The sequence below is a fragment of the Stenella coeruleoalba genome (genome assembly GCF_951394435.1).
Source record: "Stenella coeruleoalba genome assembly, chromosome: 13".
Taxonomy (NCBI): Eukaryota; Metazoa; Chordata; class Mammalia; order Artiodactyla; family Delphinidae; genus Stenella; species Stenella coeruleoalba.
In genome coordinates, this window is record NC_137159.1 from 59,390,642 (window position 1) to 59,410,011 (window position 19,370).

General features: G+C 39.2%; 2 protein-coding genes across 3 annotated transcripts; both read right to left on the reverse strand.

The window, feature by feature from the left end:
• Nucleotides 1-292: 292 nt before the first annotated feature.
• Nucleotides 293-6,509, reverse strand: GEMIN6 (gem nuclear organelle associated protein 6). 2 transcript variants are annotated; one of them, XM_079941023.1, is made up of 3 exons: nt 5,105-6,509; nt 4,367-4,510; nt 293-1,492 (listed from the first exon to the last, which is right to left on the reverse strand). In XM_079941023.1, exons 2-3 carry the CDS (start codon nt 4,489-4,491, stop codon nt 1,117-1,119), a joined length of 501 nt encoding a protein of 166 aa, XP_079797149.1. In that variant the 5' UTR covers nt 4,492-4,510; nt 5,105-6,509; the 3' UTR covers nt 293-1,116. The 2 variants fall into 2 exon arrangements, with proteins under 2 accessions (XP_079797149.1, XP_079797148.1); XM_079941022.1 differs by having other exon boundaries at nt 4,367-6,509.
• Nucleotides 6,510-11,731: 5,222 nt separating this feature from the next.
• On the reverse strand, nt 11,732-13,698 carry LOC307195849 (tetratricopeptide repeat protein 39B-like; the record flags this gene model as incomplete). The annotated part of the gene is given in 2 exon segments (XM_079940389.1): nt 11,732-12,786; nt 12,789-13,698. Coding segments are annotated over 2 exon segments (1,758 nt in total). The 5' UTR covers nt 13,492-13,698.
• Between the last annotated feature and the right edge of the window lie 5,672 nt (nt 13,699-19,370).

The window sequence follows — 19,370 nt, forward strand, 5'->3', positions numbered from 1 at the left end:
GTGTTTCCCTTTAATAAACTAGCAGGTGGAGCTGTTCTGGCCTAAGGACTAGAACAATCACCGGCTGGGGCAGGGGGCAAGCACATTCATGTGAGTAGGGCGTAGGCGCAGCAGGGACTGGTCACGCTAAGAGCAAGAGAACAGCCATCTTGAGTGGCCTGACCATACAACCCCCAAACTAACAATCTGAGGTGCTTTTGTAGGCCAGAAACCTCCCTGACTGGCTTCCAAGGGGTAGAATCAGATGTAGTTAAGTGTATTTCCTAAACTGTCTCCCCTCAGTGAAGCCTGACAAGGGGAGTAGAGACTGTAGGAAAAAAGCACTGTGACCCAGAAGCCTGGGCTGAACCCATCAGGCAAAAGAACTGGGTTGAGCTCAGCAGCAGAATACCTGTCACACTTACCTCTTTCCTCAGAGATATCAGCCAGTGCTCACTTTTTAAGGCTTTGAGAGTTTATAAGGTTTATGTGTTAAGATTTTACCAAAACGTTCAAGTTTCAACCAAAAAAAAAATATATTCTGATTCAAATGCTATAACATCATTACACCAAAAAATTTTTTAGAATAAACGTTTTAAAACAGACACATGTAGTTAGTGCAAGGGATGTAACAAGACTGTGATTTTACCTTAGCATTTATATTGAATCTAACATGTTGCATCTTTTTCACATACATTTCTTGCCTAACAGAAATGGAGGTGTGGGCTTCCCTGGTGGCACAGTGGTTGAGAGTCTGCCTGCCGATGCAGGGGACACAGGTTCCTGCCCCGGTCCGGGAAGATCCCACATGCCGCGGAGTGGCTGGGCCCGTGAGCCATGACCACTGAGCCTGCGCGTCTGGAGCCTGTGCTCTGCAACAGGAGAGGCCACAACAGTGAGAGGCCCGTGTACCGCCAAAAAAAAAAAAAAAGAAAAAAAAAAAGGAGGTGTATCCCCATCAAAAGGAAAGGCTCTTATAATTCTGATGTCCCTATGTTAATTTTATTTGTGATGTCATCCTTGCCCAGTTCACTTATTAGCACTGATAATCCCCATCTTTGATTTTACCAAAAACAACAAAGAATTTTCAAAAAATGAAGTCTTATTTCAATCAGTGCATCCATAGTTCTTGGCCTCTCACTGGGAAGCTGCAAGGTGTCCTTGAATAAGATCCTGAACACGGGACAAAATAATTTCATTGGAACTGTTGCAATTTTCTGGACCATATGGTGGATCTATAGTCAAGACCCCAGCCACACAGAGAGTCCTTCGTGAATCTCCCTCTTCAGTGATGGGGATGTGGTTCTTCTCCAGCCATTTCTTCAGGCTGTTCTTTCTCTTTTCCAGATCCTCAGGGCTGTACGCCTTACAGTCTCCAGACATGAACAAATCCATCAGCTTCTCTCTCACGCTATGGTCCCCTTCATTCAAAATTTCAACAGTCTGCACAGCATGTCCCATAATTCCGGTCACAGACATGCTGCCATCTTCAAGGAAGTTCACAAGGACAATACTTTGGAGGAAAAGTAAGTTCAGAGCACAGTTGCAAAAGAAAAACCAAAAGGCCTATAAAACTATGGAAGAAGCAGTGAAATGAGAGTCAGCATCAACCCCCAACAGGTCACTAGAACAACAGGGAATGCTCTTCCCCGTTTTAAATTACTCCTCTCACCACCAAATGTTTTCACTTGTTCAATACGAATTCTCTGATGGTCCTAAACATCTAAGGCTTTTGTCCAGCCTAAAGCTGATCATTGTGGGATGTCATTAAAGCATTACTTAAAGAGTTATGAATGCTTTAAATGTGTATTAGGAAAGAAGATAGGGTACAGATTTAACTTTTAGAGTTAAAAAGCAACTGAATAACTCTCCTTCAGAGCAGACCAAAGAAAATAACACAGCACAAAATTAATGAGAGAGAAAACAAGAGTATGCAACTAGAGACTGTCATACTAAGTGAAGGAAGTTCAGAAAGAGAAAGACAAATACCATATGATATCACTTTTATGTGGAATCTAAAATATGGCACAAATGAACCTATCTACAACACAGAAACAGGGAATTCCCTGGTGGTCCAGTGGTTAGGACTCTGTGCTTTCACTGCCAAGCACATGGGTTCAATCCCTGGTTGGGGAACTAAGATCCGTAAGCCACCTGGTGTGGCCAAAAAAACAAACAAACAGGAAAACAAAAAAACACAGAAACAGACTCATAGCCATAAAGAACAGACTCGTGGTTGCCAAGGCAGAGGGGGAGAGGGACAGGGATGGACTGGGAGTTTGGGGTTGGTAGATGCAAACTATTACATTTAGAATGGATAAACAACAAGGTCCTAAGGTATAGCACAGGGAACTATATTCAATATCCTGTGATAAAGCATAATGAAAAAGAATATAAAAAAGAATGTATATATGTGTATAACTGAGTCACCTTGTTGTACAGCAGAGATTGACACAATATTGTAAATCAACTATACTTCAATTAAAAAAAGTCAATAAGAGGATCATCAAAGCCAAAAGCTGGTTCTTTGAAAAGGATATATAAATTTCACAAAACTCAGGCAAGATTAATAAAAAGAGAAAGAAGGCACATATAAATAATATTAGGAATAAGGTAGCGAAAATTAATAGTATAAAATATTAAGAACAAATTTAGGTAAATAATTTTGAAACTGAAAACAGAAAACTTCCTAGAAAATATAAATTTCTACTACTGACTCAAAAAAAAAAAAAAAGAAAGAGAGAATGTAAATAGTCCTATAATCGTTTTTAAAAAACCTGAAATAACCAGTTTAAAATCTTCCCATGGAGGGGGAAAAAAAGGCCCAGACAATTTTACCAGGAAGTTCTATAATATTTTCAAGGACCAGACATTTCTAATCCAACCAAATTCTCCTATGGACTATAAAAGGGAGACTATGCCTTAACTCATTTAATGAGGCTAATATAACCTTGAGACCAAAAGCAGAAAAGAACAGGATTAAATAATAAAACTATAAGCTAATCTCACTCATGAATACAAATGGAAAAATCCTAACTAAAATATGATATGATATGGTGTATGACATGATGTGATGCAATGTGACGTGATGTGAATTTCATTTCTGTGGTACTTTTCCCAAAAACCTATAATCCCAGTCTATGAGAAAACATCACAGGGAATTTCCTGGCAGGCCAGTGGTTAGGACTCTGCACTTTCACTGCCGAGGGCCCGCATTCATTCCCTTGTTAGAGAACTAAGATCCCGCAAGCCATACGACGCAGCCAAAAAAAAAAAAAAGAAAAAAAAGAAATCATCACACAAACCCAAATTGAGAGATATTCTATAAAATACCTCACCAGGACACTTCAAAAGTGTCAGGGTAATGAAAAACAAGTAAAGACTGAAAAACTGTCACATATCAGAGAAGACTAAGGAGACAGGATGCCTGTATGTAATGTAGGACCTTGGACTGGATTCCAGAACAGAAAAAGGCCATTAGTGGAAAAATTGATAAAATGCAAATGATTGTAGTTTAGTGAGTGTAAATTTTTAATTCCAACAAATGTTTGACAGTTGTGTAAATTGTTAACATTAGGGGAAGCTGGGTATATAGGTACTCTCTGTACTTTCTTTGCAATTTTTCTGTAAATCTAAAATCATTCCAAAATAAAGTGTGTGGATCACCACCTTTAAAGTTGCCTTGCAAAAAATAAATGTGATCCTAATCAAACCTCTAGTTATGAATACCAGTTTATAGGAAATACAAAGGATAAAAGAACATGTTAAACTATGCCATGATAAATGCAATGAGCTAAATCCAGAGTGTGTTGAATTCTATAGACAAATGATTCCATTTCTTCAACAAATAAATGACATGGAAAACCAAAGAGAGATACAGTTATAGATTAAGATTCTTCAGAGACATATCAACAAATTGATATGCTTAAAAAGATACATTGGAGACAAACAGGAAAATCTGAACTCAAACTAGGAATTAGCTAATATTAAAGTTATTATTACTTTTGCTAGGTGTTATAATGGTATTGTGGTTACATTTATTAGAGAGTCCGAATCTGCTAAGAGATATATTGAAGGATTTATGAACAAAATTATGTCTGTAATTGGCTTTAAAATATTTGGAAGGGGGAATAAGATTAGTGTTCATTATACTACTCTCTTCACATTTGTGTATATTTGAAATTTTCCAATAAAATGTAATATAAAAGGAGTGTCCCATTTCTACGAACTTGGCTGGTCTGACACAAATCTATAATTAGAACAATACTTAGCTTCAAAGGAAATTAAAGTCTTATGTGGGAATAATTAGCCTTTCATTTATCTGCTTTCTTAGTATGGATGTAACAGTGCAAAGGGGTGATTTCTGGGAAGCAGGACCCATACTCACTTGGTAGAGACTGGGTCTATGGTTAAAACCCATCCTTTATACTCCTTCTCACTGGCTGTCACTCTGACTTCTTTGTAAGTGTAATCTTGCCATTCTAAGGGGCCTTTCTTCATCCATTCATTCATGGTTGCCAGCTGGCTAGATCTAAAACAACCACCAGTTCGGATTAATATATATGTTCCACCCAGGCAAATGTCTTACTCCAATCTCCATTCTAGAGGTAGAGAACACCTGCAATTTGCCTCAAGTTCCATATCAGAAAGACAGTTAAATTTTACTATTAAGTCTGAAAGCCACGGGGACATCGAGTTGCCGCGGGTCCCAGTCTGGGGTAACTTATCTGGCACACTCCTATTTCACCTCCCAATCCCACTCCAGATCGCCTTCACGCTGGCTTTGATCTCCAGTCTACAGATGCTCAAATCCTTGAACTCTGCTCTCCTTCCATCAAAGGAGCTCACGCCACACGACTCTTAGCCAAAAATGAAAAAGAAAACTCCTCTGATATCCACCCACTCCCTCTCTGGCTCTGTGTCTCCACTGGATCCCGCCAGGGAGAGGGCCCCGGATCTGTGACACTTTTCATCTTAAAATTTGTTTGGAAGATGCGTAAACGAAGGGGCAGCAGCTAAGGCTCTAGAGCTGATGCCCTGGCGTAACCCGAAGCCGCATGATACTCTGAGCTGTACTCAAGCCAGGTGATACTTAGCGTGTAATCCTGACAAATGAGAAAAATACCAGTTAAATCTCCTAGCACCGCCAGGTCCTCAGCAGCCGCGTTGGAAGGAAGGAGTCTCTTGAGCCGAGCCTGCCGGAGTCCAGCGTGCTTTGCGCCGTGTCGTCACTTCCTTCCCCCAGAATTCTCTGTTTTGTAGTCCGTGGCCTTGGTCACAACTCGAGGTCTGAGAGTACCGAGGCCTGGGGTGATGAAATTGGGGTTCAGGGTGTGGAGCGGGGCTAAGATTTTTTTGTAATAATAATAATAATAATATTTCTTGTTCGCTAGGGTCCGCCTTTCACTGCCACATTGGACATTTCAAGATAAAAATTTTAAGAGGGAAGACTCGTGCCACCTCTTCCTTGAGAGTGGAAGTGGAATTCCACTTTTGCCATGAACCCTCCAGGTAAATCCTAAAGCTCTGGAAGTGTGAGGTGACAGTGCCTTGGAGAAGAGCCACAGAACCAACGTATTTCTTCTTTGGCCTGTGTAAGGCAATTAAGATGCCTACTCTTTTGGGATGTGCCTTTGGTACAGTCCTGAGGGTGTGCAGGAGCTGGAAAGAAAAGCGTAGGATTGGGTTGAAAAAACGCAGGAGCGGAAAAGTGCAAGAGACTCGCTACCACCACAGATTTCTGGTCCCTGGAGTACTTCGTTGGCTTCTGGCATGGTCCAGAATTTTTTCCGGACTATGATCCTGAAAAATGGTACAAGGTGGTAAATGTTGATTGAATTCCTGCAAATGTGAACACCAAGGGAGATTTACAAAAACTGAGTTAGAGGACTGTCAAACCATGGTACAGAAAACACCGACAGTTAATCCGCTTTCCCCTTGCTACTTGGGATTTGAGTTGCATATAATCCTTGAAGTTTTTGTTTCTTAATGTCATCGTTTCAAATAATCCTTCCCCAAACCTTCACTCATTGAATGATTGGCTTATGATATTAATTGGCTTTCATAGATTAGATTTTGACATCTAATCTACAAAATCTAATTTATCAGTTAAAGTCCTCTATAGATCTACAAAGAGCTAATATAAATAGCAGTTATCATTGTTATGGTACTGTGAAGTAAAATATTTGAACTCATAAAAATTCAGTCTAGGGCTTCCCTGGTGGCACAGTGGTTGAGAGTCCGCCTGCCAATGCAGGGGACGCGGGTTCGTGCCCCGGTCCGGGAAGATCCCACATGCCGCGGAGCGGCTGGGCCCATGAGCCATGGCCGCTGAGCCTGCGCGTCCGGAGCCTGTGCTCTGCAACAGGAGAGGCCACAACAGTGAGGGGCCCGCGTACCGCAAAAAACCAAAACAAAACAAAACAAAAAACCCAACAAACACGTACCCCTTGGACTTGATTTATAGGCAATGAGAAACACCCACAAAAAATTCTGTGTCTATGGGACACAGAACCTGATCAAGGGCGGTGTGGGTTGGCTTGAAGAACAGTGGACAGGGGGTTTTAGCAACACTGGTTTCAATTTGGTTAAATCCTGTAGTGTCCTGGCTCCTGCACACCACTGACTGTGCTCTTACCAGCTGTATGATTTTGAAAGTCATTTGCCTTCTTAAATTTCAGTTTCCTCATCCATAAATGAAAACATGGAATTAGATGATCCAAGATCCTCTCAGCACTAAATTTTCATGACTGAGACATACAGAGTCACTTAGGAAAGCCCTGTAAACTCTCAGGGCAGGGGCCATGTCTGTTTTATTCACTGCCATATACACCACCTCTAGCAGATTGCTTGGTATATAGTAAGATGCTCAATTTGAATTGAATTTTTATTTCTTAATAAAAATTATATTTTATTGTTATATAGCACCTAATATGTGCCATGCACTATTCTAAGAACTTTCAAATATTAACTCATTTTTATGAGTGAATAAACAGACCAAAGACAATGGAAGATATGTGAGTAATGGAATGATATGGTTAAATTGGTGTATTAAAAAGGATGCAGAGAAATTAGATGTGGGGAAAATAGGGAGGTATAGAGCATATACAGCATACACCTTTATGTAAAATGTAGCCTTTCTACTAAAACAAAGCAGTGGTATTAGGTAGAAAAAATTCCAGAACCAGTTTCCAAATGGAAAGTCAGTTTTTGGGAGGCAGCGTCTCCAAATTGATTCATTATCTGACTCACCCAGCCCAGCCTAGCCCTACCCAGCCCTGTCTACCACAAAGAGGGCAGATCTGTTTTCCCAGCAGAAGATAGAATTTTTTCCTTGGATAAAAACGATTTGAACAGACTCTGGGGACTCTAAAGAACTAAACAAATGTAAGGCATAAAAGTTTAGAAAACTGCTTCTGTACTGTTGTATCTCAAATATGCCCAGATAATAACTTTATGGCTAAAAATCAGTGCCTTTTTTTCCCCATTGAGTTCCTCTTATTTAACCAAGTAATCAGTCTAAATGTAAGATGTACATGTTTTACACAGATTTTTTTTTAAATTTTTATTATTTTTTGGCTGCACTACACAGAATGTGGGATCTTCATTCCCCGACCAGGGGTCCAGCCCGCGCCCCCTGCAGTGGAAGTGCAGAGTCTTAACCACTGGACCACCAGGGAAGTCCCGAGATTTTATTTTTATTTGAAAAAAGAAGTGGAGTTAACCATTTTAATTTTTCCCTGGAATTGCCTTGGAACAAAAAAGGATGTTCGGTACTGAGTTCCTAAGAACTACTGCAGTAGTCCAGACAGGAAATAGTAAAGTCCTAGCGTAAGTTGATAGCAGTGGAAATGAAAAAGAGAGAAAAAAAAGAATAGCTTCAACAAATATTTCAAAGGAGAAATCAAAGGATTTAGTGACTGTCTGGGGGCAAGGACATGTTGAGAACTTTGACACTAGGCCTTTAACAGAAATTCTCTTTGTTCTTTTATTCATTCATAACTTCCTCTTCCTTTTTATTTTTCAAGTATCTCAGGCCTCCGAATAGTTATCTACTAAATTAGATAAGAAAATTTTATCATTAAATTAAAAATGCTTCAATAGGCCTATATCTGTGTTTATGACACAGGAAGGCAACAGTGAGGTACCTCCTCCAAGCTCTTATAAACTAACCCTCAAGATTAAATAAAATGGGTGTGATTAGATGTGATACATTTGCACAAGGAGACCATCTATTATCTGGGTAACTAAGAATGTGGAAATGACCAAATTCCAAACTAAGTGAGTTTGTTGTACCCTCTGGAAGCAGGACTATATTTTAGTAAATGGAAACAGTTATATTGTATCCTACTTGGACTGAGTAACCCAGGGTTGGCAGAAGGCATAGAAGAAGGAACGTCAGCAGGCAAAACGCTGGGAGGTATTTCTTAGAGACCCTGAATCTGGAAGGCAGGGGCTTTCCAGAGACGTATGCATATTGTGGGGAATGGATGATTCATCAAGTCTCACCCTGGCCTGGAATAGATGTTTCTGAAACTATCTGCCTCCTTATACTCAGATTCCATGCCCACCAGACTGCCTTGTGACTCCTCTACTGGTTTTCTAGGTACACAGTTTATCAGGAGAGATGGTTCTCGAGACAAAAACATGAACACTATAGGGAGGGTGGGAGGGAGGGAGATGCAAGAGGGAAGAGATATGGGAACATATGTATATATATAACTGATTCATTTTGTTGTAAAGCAGAAACTAACACACCATTGTAAAGCAATTATACTCCAATAAAGATGTTAAAAAAAAAAAAAAAGAAACATGAACACTTTCTAGTCAATAGAAAGGAATAGACCAGAATTCACAAACCAGGGCCAAAAAGTCTTATCAGGAAGTGCAGATAGGTTTAATATCTGCACAGTGTTTAGTTTTGTCTTTCAGTTTGAAAGCCTTTAAATAGGTTTTCTCTCTCTTCTTCACAACTCGTTTCCACCACTTTTATTGTTTTACCCTTGGCTGATTCATAGGTTTACATTACCTGCCTGATTCCTACAGGAAATTGAGTTTTCAACTCTGGAATAGTCCCTACTACAAATGAATAAATTAGCAGAGTAAATTATACCTTAATCTCTGGTGAGTTTGGTGAGAATCAGCCTCAATGTGTCTAGTCAACTCTTGGGCCAGTAAAAGGCCAGAACCTGGGCTGTGGGTAGCAACTTCAAGGAAGTGCCAGTTGCAGGATTTCCTGTTAGATCTCCATACAGACTTCTCCAGGTGATTTCTTGATCTCATTGTCGCCTTGCCCCCTTTTCAACTGTGCCCCTCTGATACCTTTTTTTTTTTTTTTCTGATACCATTTTGTAGCTTATTGTTATTCACATGTGTGCTGTGGCAGTTACTGTAGGTTGGTTCATTTAACAGTCCTTTCCCACAACCTTCTAATGAGGCTTGAAAGCTAAAACTTAATCTCCAGCTTCCCTTGCTGGGAGAAGTGACCATATGAATGCTTCTGGCCAGTGAGATATACATGGACGTCCCTAAGAAGGCTGTCCCTTCTGAAATTAAAAGGCAAAGTCTCCTAAGAAGGAGAAAGCCTTTTTGGTCCTTTAACCATTTCTCCTCCAGCCTGCCTGGAGGTGAGGTAGCCTCTTTCCACCACAAGGAGAGATGCATGAGAAGGCCTATAGGCCACACGGAAAAATAAAAGAAAGAGAAAGAGACACAGCAGACCTGAACTGCCTACCTTTGTACTTATTTTGTTTGGGACAAATAAACTCCTCTCTGTTTAAGCAACTGTTTCAAGTGTTTCCACCCCAACAAAATCCTTTTCTAATTTATCTCCCTAATAAAGTCCTCAGGAGAGAGACCATGCTTTATCTTTATATCTTCAGTACCCTGTTCAATAACCGCATATAGTAGGCAGTCAACATAGATTTGTTTAGCCAATTAATAAATTTGCTATTTTTGGGGACAAGCTGGGACAAACAGAAAACCATAATTTAAGCAGAGAGTTACTTATTTCATAAGTGACCAAGATAAACTAAGAACAGGATAAGCAAATTGACAGGTCAAATTTTAGATTGGCAAAGCAGGTAACAAACGGACTTTTGCTTTTTTCAAGAAAGTAATTTAAATCCTCTGCACTGACGATTACAATGTATTACCATCCTTACTAGTAGTAGTAGTAATAATAAATGCATATTAACTCAACCTTAATGAACATAGAAAAGCCATGAGATCAGAACTCTTATTACCCTTAGTTTACAGCTAAGGAAACTGAGGCACAGAAGTCCAACGCCACATAGCTAGTTAGTGACAGAGCTAGGATACAAACCCAGGCAATCAGGCCAAAGCCTAAAAGTCTATTTTTAGTTAGTGAGGAACACGTTTTTCCAAAGTAAGAGTTTCTAACTTCGAAATACCAGCTCTTCATTGTGCTCCAGTTGGTTGTCTGGACACGCAAAGCATTAAGTTAATGTGTTTCACCCATGTGTTCTGGCAAAGCAAACTCTCCCAGCAACTTCTACCTCCAAGCGTGACTGCAAGGAGGATACACACAGCCAGAATTAATGGTCTGGAAATTAGGAACCGATTTTATCCCTAAAGCAGGTAAAGCCATACAAAGCCCCATTCCTACAGCTGCTGTTAGCTCTCAGTTTAGCCCATGAACAATGGCAACAGGGTAGATGCAAGCAGTTCAATGATGTGGAAGAGCTGATCTTAAGAGGAATTACACCTTACGGAGGGCAACTAAAGAGAGCGCTATGCGGTAACTAAACTCTCCTGCCTACAACCTAATCTTTTCTTTTTTTCTACCCAGTGAATCTGTTCTCTTGCCCTCCTCCAATTATCTTCAAAAGGTTTATGTGTGTGTGGAATGGAGGCGTCTTTCTTCTCTATTCTGTGGCAAATTATAGGCCCATATTTGAGCTTCCTAATGGAAAAGGGTAAAATATACCACTGATCACACAGGGGAAGATATCTTCTCTGGTATAAAAAGCCAATGTAGGGCTTCCCTGGTGGCGCAGTGGTTGAGAGTCCGCCTGCCGATGCAGGGGACATGGGTTTGTGCCCCGGTCCGGGAAGATCCCACATGCTGCGGAGCGGCTGGGCGCGTGAGCCATGGCCGCTGAGCCTGCACGTCCAGAGCCTGTGCTCCACAACTGGAGAGGCCACAACAGTGAGAGGCCCGCGTACCGCAAAAAAAAAAAAAAAAAAAAAAGCCAATGAAAAGCATTGTGTACAAGGGAAAACCATTCAGAGTCTATGCTATTCAGTGCATCGTTTTGAAATGTAAGACCTTAAAGTCTTTCTTCTTTCTTTAACGATTAAATAAAAACATTCATAGGGCACTGGGATTCCTAGTATAGCTACTTTCCCTATTTTATTTGTGAGCTGTATACATTATCTAGTGAGACGTCAAAAATATTTTTTGTTTTTAAAAATGATGTCTAACTTAATCGATAAATTCATAACATATAAGAGAGCCAGTACATTTTATAATGTACATCATTTGCCTTCTCTTTTTCAGAAATGCGCATCCCTCCATTTGCCAGTCTAAGACATTCCATTTTATAGGAATGCAGAAGGGAAGAGGGAAAAGTAATGGCCAATTCATTTCTTCCTGGTTAGTGGTCAGATTCTTAGCAGCTGCCTCTTCTTGGATTTCTTCCACAAAGAAATTATTTTTCTACCTGTTAATTACCTTGCTGACTGTAGATACTTCACCCATTAAAAAACAAAACCACACTTTGTGTCTAAATCACTTTTCTTTAGCTATTTGTTCAAGGGCTATGTGAGCCCTAAACTGTAATCGGGCTTCCATGGAATAGTCTTTGTAGTTTTTTATGTTTTCTAGGTTTTTTATTGCACTGGCATAATCTCCTTTTAGATAGTATAGAATTCCCAGTTCATGGTATGAATACGGCACCAAATAGTGGTCCTGTTTTAACAATTTCTCCTTTTGAATGACATGATTAAAGTAGTGCTCAGCCATCGAATATTTGCCTAAGTATTTCAGGCACAGACCTTTCAGTAAATTTAAGAAATTTATGTCATCTGTGCCATACTCTTTACTTGGATTTTCTTGTAAAAGTTCTCCTCCTTTGTCCATTATTGAAAGCCAGGTTGAAATAAGCTCTAGGTTTTTGCTCATGACTTGGAAACCACTCCAGGCATACATGAGTTCCAAAATGGGCTGTGCTGTAAACCAGCCTGCAGTGGTCGCATAGCGCTGACCCTTCTCAGCAACAAACTTTTCTATTGGCACCGAAGTTCCTAAAATTCTGATTCTCAGGTTATCCACGTTTAAGAAGAGAGAGCTCACGTCCTCACTTACCGATTTCACAAAATCAGAAGGAAGCACGGCCAGTAGGGAAGCTTTAGCGAACGAATACATTGCCTTGGACCACCTGCTGTGTTGAAACAGTAGCTCAGCAGAGTGGTAAGCCTGCTTCCAATCCAGCAGAAAAATGTGGTACCACATGAGTTCCCAGTAACAGAGGTGATGAACCTGCTTCCATTCGTTCTGAATAAAAACGCACTCCTCTAATGTTAATTGGGCAGGTTTAAAATATCCTTTCAACATACTAAAACGTGCATGAAAAAATTGAAGTATGACACAGTTTGGAAATTTCTGGAGGTAGATTAGGGAGAGATTCTCTGCAGCAGAACTGTGGCTCTTTTCAACACCAAAAGCTACGGAGATATAATTGTAATAAAAGAATAGAGTCAAAACACTTAAGATATTATTTGTATGGGATTCAGATGCACTGTCATGAAGCAAAGTCAAGCCTACCTCTCTATTGCCGGAATATCAACAACATTGAGTAGTTTAAGTGTCTTTCGTGGCACAAGTGATAATATCAAATTGAATACTCCAAGTCCAAATTTTATGCCTCCAACCAGGTGTCTGTAAGTTTTACTTTGGTAATTAGGTATCTGTGTTAATACTCGCTGACAGTCTTTGTATATCTGGCAACTTAACCCAACGTTGATCCCGCTTTTAAGAAAACAAAGCACACTGTCATCCTGTATAAACGTTACAGTGGATGTCAAGATCAAACACTCAGCATAGCAGACTTCTGCATGCAATTCCTCTTCTTTGATAGCATTTATTCCCTGCTTATTCACTAGACGAGAAAAACTCATCATCCTAGATTTTCTTCGGAAACTATTACAGGTTCTCAAAGCTTCCTTTGTGGCAGTCATCCCAATTTCTATCTCCTGTGGATCAAAAGTCAAGAAGGCCTTGATGACCGTAAGGATACCATAAATTCGGGCAGGGTACACGCTGTTTTTCGACCATGGATAAATGAGATGTATGGCATCTGAGAATCTGTTATTTAGAAATAAATACAATCTAGTTGTGCATTCCTCCAGCGAAGATATTAGATCCATTGTTGTTGCTGCGGGGATACTTTCATAGGCAACTTTGAACTTGTCCTCCTTATCATTTTCTCCCTTACTAAATGATGTAAGGCCATCCTCATTATTTTCTCTTTTATTCAGAGGAGGTGACATATTTGTTTCCCCCCTTTAGAAATGAGAAATATCTGAAGTGGAGTGATGTGGCTGCAATGAGGGTAGCTCCTGCTCTCCAGACTGGGGTCACTTCCTCCACAGCCTGAAGTGTTGCTGTTATAACAGAGGCAAACAAACTAATAGTTGTGAGGTGTAGCATTAGGATATTCTCATCTCTGTCGGACAAAGGGGGAAAAAGGACAATTTTATTTAACTAGAAGATGAATTTCTGAAAACTTCAAATCATCTGGAATGTACTAAAGAAAACATGCTCTTTTAGAATACTGGGAAGCAAATCCTTTGTAAACAGAAGACCTCTTTTGTTAACCATCCCTCCAGACTACCATTTTCAATAGATCATTCTTTTGTGTATTTGTGTTGTAGAACTGTACTATGACAGCTGTACAAAGAGAGTGAATTCTCTACAGGAAGACCTTGGGGGCAAGAACCTGTTGGGAAAGAAGAATGTATTTGCATAGGTCTCTAGTTAAGGCTAGAGGAAGGGGTAAGTTGTCCAGATCAAAGACTAAAGATGATGGGAATTAAAAATCCACCCCATGCTATTCTTAGTACCACTGCTGTGCTTGTATATATTTTCGTAGAAAACTAGGTCTTGATAAAATATTACGGTTAGTTGTATAGGACTCTGGACATGGACAGTGCTGTGTAAACTAGAAAGATTTTCTCGCATTGCTGCAATTAGGAAAAGAACTCAAATGTAATAGTTTTGATCACAGCGTTACTATAGCATCTTGGTAGGAAGGTGGGGTGAGGGTGGGCACAATGGAAAACCAATTCCAACTAGCAAGCTACTTAATATATTCATAATAATACAATAGGTTCAATTAATCTATTTGTAAAAATAGAAACCGCAAAAAAAAATAGAAACCACAGACAAAATACTTCAATAGTAAATTTCACAATGTTTAACAATAATTACAAACAGTTTAAAATGTACTTTAATTCTGTATTTTTATATGTTAAAAGACAGGAGGGGAAAGTAAAACAGAGGAGAACATTCAAAGGAAAAGAGAGAGAAAAGCAGAAGAGATGCAGGTTTTTACACAGAGGGAAGAGAGAAAACAGAGGGAAAATAAGTTATATATGAGAAAAAATGAATGGGGGAGGACAGCCTCGAAGATATTATTTTAATAAAATTGCTTGTTTTTACACCTTAAGGTTTAGTTATGTTTCAGTATTAGCAACTGTAATCACTATTCGTTGAAAAGCTAAGTTAATTACACATTTAACTAAAAGGCTCAGCTCTGACTGGAAAAGCTCTGAAGCCCATTAAGAGACAAATTATTTTTGGGACTGCAGTAGTGGCTAGATTAAGGTTGGCTGGAGAAACCTAGATGAGGGCCATACTTAACTCAAGGACAAAGTTTCCTTTCCTCTGGCCTAAAGCTTTCAAATTATATTCCCTAGAATCCCTATTCCCCAGCGAAGACGGCTCAAATTTTACTTTTTCTGAAACCTTACCTAAGTCTGTCAGCATAATCTCTCTGATGGCATACTGTATATATCTTTATTAGTATTTATCTCACTGCACTGTAATTATTTATACACCTGCTTTCACCACTGGCCTGGGAGCTTCAAGGCATGATTTGTATTTTATTCAGCATTATATCCCAGTTCTAGTACAATCCCTTGAACAAAGTAGGCATTAATAAATGGTTGCTAAATGGATTCGGGTGCCCACACCTTTCTAGGAATTTCTTGAAAGCGAGCTGTGAACTTATCTTTCTGCTACTTAATTGCTAGGTTTGCTACTCCCAGAGTCACCATGTTACGCATTAGAGCCTCGGACCTTATTCCTCTTATAACTGAAAGTTTGTACTCTTTTACCAACCTCTCCCTATTTCCCTCACCCCCCTTATTCCCTATTCTTAATGTTCCCATAAGGAGACTTTTCTGCTAGAGAAATACTCCTGGCTGGTGGGCCTACTTCTGGCTGGGAGTTGATAGAAGGAACTAGGGAAGTGTCCTTCTATGCCTTCTGAATTCCTTCTTTTGGAAACAGCCTGTGCAAAGTCTGAAACCAAAAAACAGGAAGTTTGTTTTCTGCTCTCCAGCTACATGTGGGACCAGGTGGGTAAATTTGTTTAATTAAGGGGTGGCCGCATAAGTTAGCCCACGTGGCAGCACATCTGACGTCACAGTAACTATCAACTTAGTCAAAAAGGTCATGTTTTGATTTCCTTCTGCCTCACTCTTGCATCTGTATCTCATTGGTTCTGAACCCAGGGAAGGAAAAGGGATGTTATTTGCTGACTCCCAAAACCATCTCCTTCCTCAATTTGTTAATATGGTTTATCAATTTGTGATAAAACATAATATGTGATAAACCATATTAACAAATTGAAGAGAAAAAGCATATGATCATCTCAATAGATGCAGAGAAAGCTTTCGACAAAATTCAACACCCATTGATGATAAAAACCCTGCAGAAAGTAACCATAGAGGGAACCTTCCTCAACATAATAAAGGCCATATATGACAAACCCACAGCCAACATCATCCTCAATGGTGAAAAACTGAAAGCATTTCACTAAGATCAGGAACAAGACAAGGTTGCTCACTCTCACCACTCTTATTCAATATAGTTTTGGAAGTTTTATCCACTGCAATCAGAGAAGAAAAGGAAATAAAAGGAATCCAAATCGGAAAAGAAGTAAAGCTGTCACTGTTTGCAGATGACATGATACTATACATAGAGAATCCTAAAGATGCTACCAGAAAACTACTCGAGCTAATCAATGAATTTGGTAAAGTATCAGGATACAAAATTAATGCACAGAAATCTCTGGCATTCCTATACACTAATGATGAAAAATCTGAAAGTGAAATCAAGAAAACACTCCCATTTACCATTGCAACAAAAAGAATAAAATATCTAGGAATAAACCTACCTAAGGAGACAAAAGACCTGTATGCAGAAAACTATAAGACACTGATGAAAGAAATTAAAGATGATACAAACAGATGGAGAGATATACCATGTTCTTGGATTGGAAGAATCAACATTGTGAAAATGACTCTACTACCCAAAGCAATATACAGATTCAATGCAATCCCTATCAAACTACCACTGGCATTTTTCACAGAAATAGAACGAAAAATTTCACAATTTGCATGGAAACACAAAAGACACCGAATAGCCAAAACAATCTTGAGAACGAAAAACGGAGCTGGAGGAATCAGGTTCCCTGACTTCAGACTATACTACAAAGCTACAGTAATCAAGACAGTGTGGTACTGGCACAAAAACAGAAAGATACATCAATGGAACAGGATAGAAAGCCCAGAGATAAACCCATGCACATACGCTCACCTTATCTTTGATAAAGGAGGCAGGAATGTACAGTGGAGAAAGGACAGCCTCTTCAATAAGTGGTGCTGGGGAAACTGGACAGGTACATGTAAAAGTATGAGATTAGATCACTCCCTAACACCATACACAAAAATAAGCTCAAAATGGATTAAAGACCTAAATGTAAGGCCAGAAACTATCAAACTCTTAGAGGAAAACATAGGCAGAACACTCTGTGACATAAATCACAGCAAGGTCCTTTTTGACCCACCTCCTAGAGAAATGGAAATAAAAACAAAAATAAACAAATGGACCTAATGAAACTACAACGCTTTTGCACAGCAAAGGAAACCATAAACAAGACAAAAAGACAACCCTCAGAATGGGAGAAAATATTTGCAAATGAGGCAACTGACAAAGGATTAATTTCCAAAATTTACAAGCATCTCATGCAGCTCAATAACAAAAAACAAACAACCCAATCCAAAAATGGGCAGAAGACCTAAATAGACATTTCTCCAAAGAAGACATACAGACTGCCAACAAACACATGAAAGAATGCTCAACATCATTAATCATTAGAGAAATGCAAATCAAAACTACAATGAGATATCATCTCACACCGGTCAGAATGGCATCATCAAAAAATCTAGAAACAATAAATGCTGGAGAGCGTGTGGAGAAAAGGGAACACTCCTGCAGAGCTGGTGGGAATGTGAATTGGTACAGCCACTATGGAGAACAGTATGGAGGTTCCTTAAAAAACTACAAATAGAAATACCATATGACCCAGCAATCCCACTACTGGGCATATACCCTGAGAAAACCATAATTCAAAAAGAGTCATGTACCAGAATGTTCATTGCAGCTCTATTTACAATAGCCCAGATATGGAAACAACGTAAGTGCCCATCATCGGATGAATGGATAAAGATGTGGCACATATATACAATGTAATATTACTCAGCCATAAAAAGAAATGAAATTGAGCTATTTGCAATGAGGTGGATAGACCTAGAGTCTGTGATACAGAGTGAAGTAAGTCAGAAAGAGAAAGACAAATACCGTATGCTAACACATATATATGGAATTTAAGGAGGAAAAATGTCATGAAGAACCTAAGGTAAGACAGGAATAAAGACAGATCTACTGGAGAACGGACTTGAGGATATGGGGAGGGGGAAGGGTGAGCTGTGACAAAGCGAGAGAGAGGCATGGACATATATACACTACCAAACGTAAGGTAGATAGCGAATGGGAAGCAGCCGCATAGGACAGGGAGATCAGCTCAGTGCTTTGTGACCGCCTGGAGGGGTGGGACAGGGAGGGTGGGAGGGAGGGAGACGCAAGAGGGAAGAGATATGGGATCATATGTATATGTATAACTGATTCACTTTGTTATAAAGCAGAAACTAACACACCATTGTAAAGCAATTATACCCCAATAAAGATGTTAAAAAAAACTAGCATGTCAGGTGTTGACATATGCTAGAAGAAGAATAAAACAGGTTAAGACAGAATAAAGAATTTAGAGACGGATGAGGTGTGAGGTACTTGCTAGTATATGGTGGGGAGCCAGGAAAGGTCTCCCTGATAAGGTGAAATTTGAGCAGAGATGTAGAAGATGTGAGGGTCTCTTGATTTCTTCTTTCAGTCTAAGATAAGTGAACATCCTGTGTGTTCCTATGATGCCCTGTGCTTACCTCTATCACAGCACTTGATATATATATTTTTTCAAGTGTCTGTCTTCTGACTGCATCTTTTATATCTGTCTTCATCACAGAGTACAATGACTGGCACTTAGTCATTAACCTAAATGAATATTTATCACATGGCTATAACAGTTTTCAATTCACATATACTACGATAAATTCAGGATGAAGTAATCAATCAACTGTTAAAACTGTAAGAGTCTGCACAGATATAGAGAAGAGACTTGTGGATGCCAAGGGGGAGGTAGGGTGGGGGAGGAATGGATTGGGAATATGGGATTAGCAGATACAACTACATATAGAATGGATAAACAAAAAGGTCCTACTGTTTAGCACAGGGAACTATATTGAATATCCTGAGATAAACCATAATGGAAAATAATGTAAAAAAGAATGTATATATTTATATATATGTATAACTGAATCACTCTGCTGTACAGCAGAAATTAACACAATATTGTAAATCAACTATACTTCAATTTTAAAAAATTTGAAAAAAAGAGAGAAAAAGCTAAACTTGTAGCAACAGAGGTTAGAATGGTGGTTACCAGAGGATGGGAGGTAGGGGAATTGGAGAAATGTTGTTTAAGAGTATAAACTTGCAACTGGTAGATAAATAAATCCTGGAGATCTAATGCACAGCATAATGATTAGAGTCAACAATATTGTATTATAAACTTCAAGATGTCTGAGAGACTAGATCTTAATTGTTCTCACCACAAAATAGGAATGATAATTATGTGACATGACAGACATGTTAGCTAATACTACAGTGGTAATCACACTGCAATATGTAAATATATCAAATCAACTTATAAATCTTAAACTTATACAATGTTATATGTCAATTACAT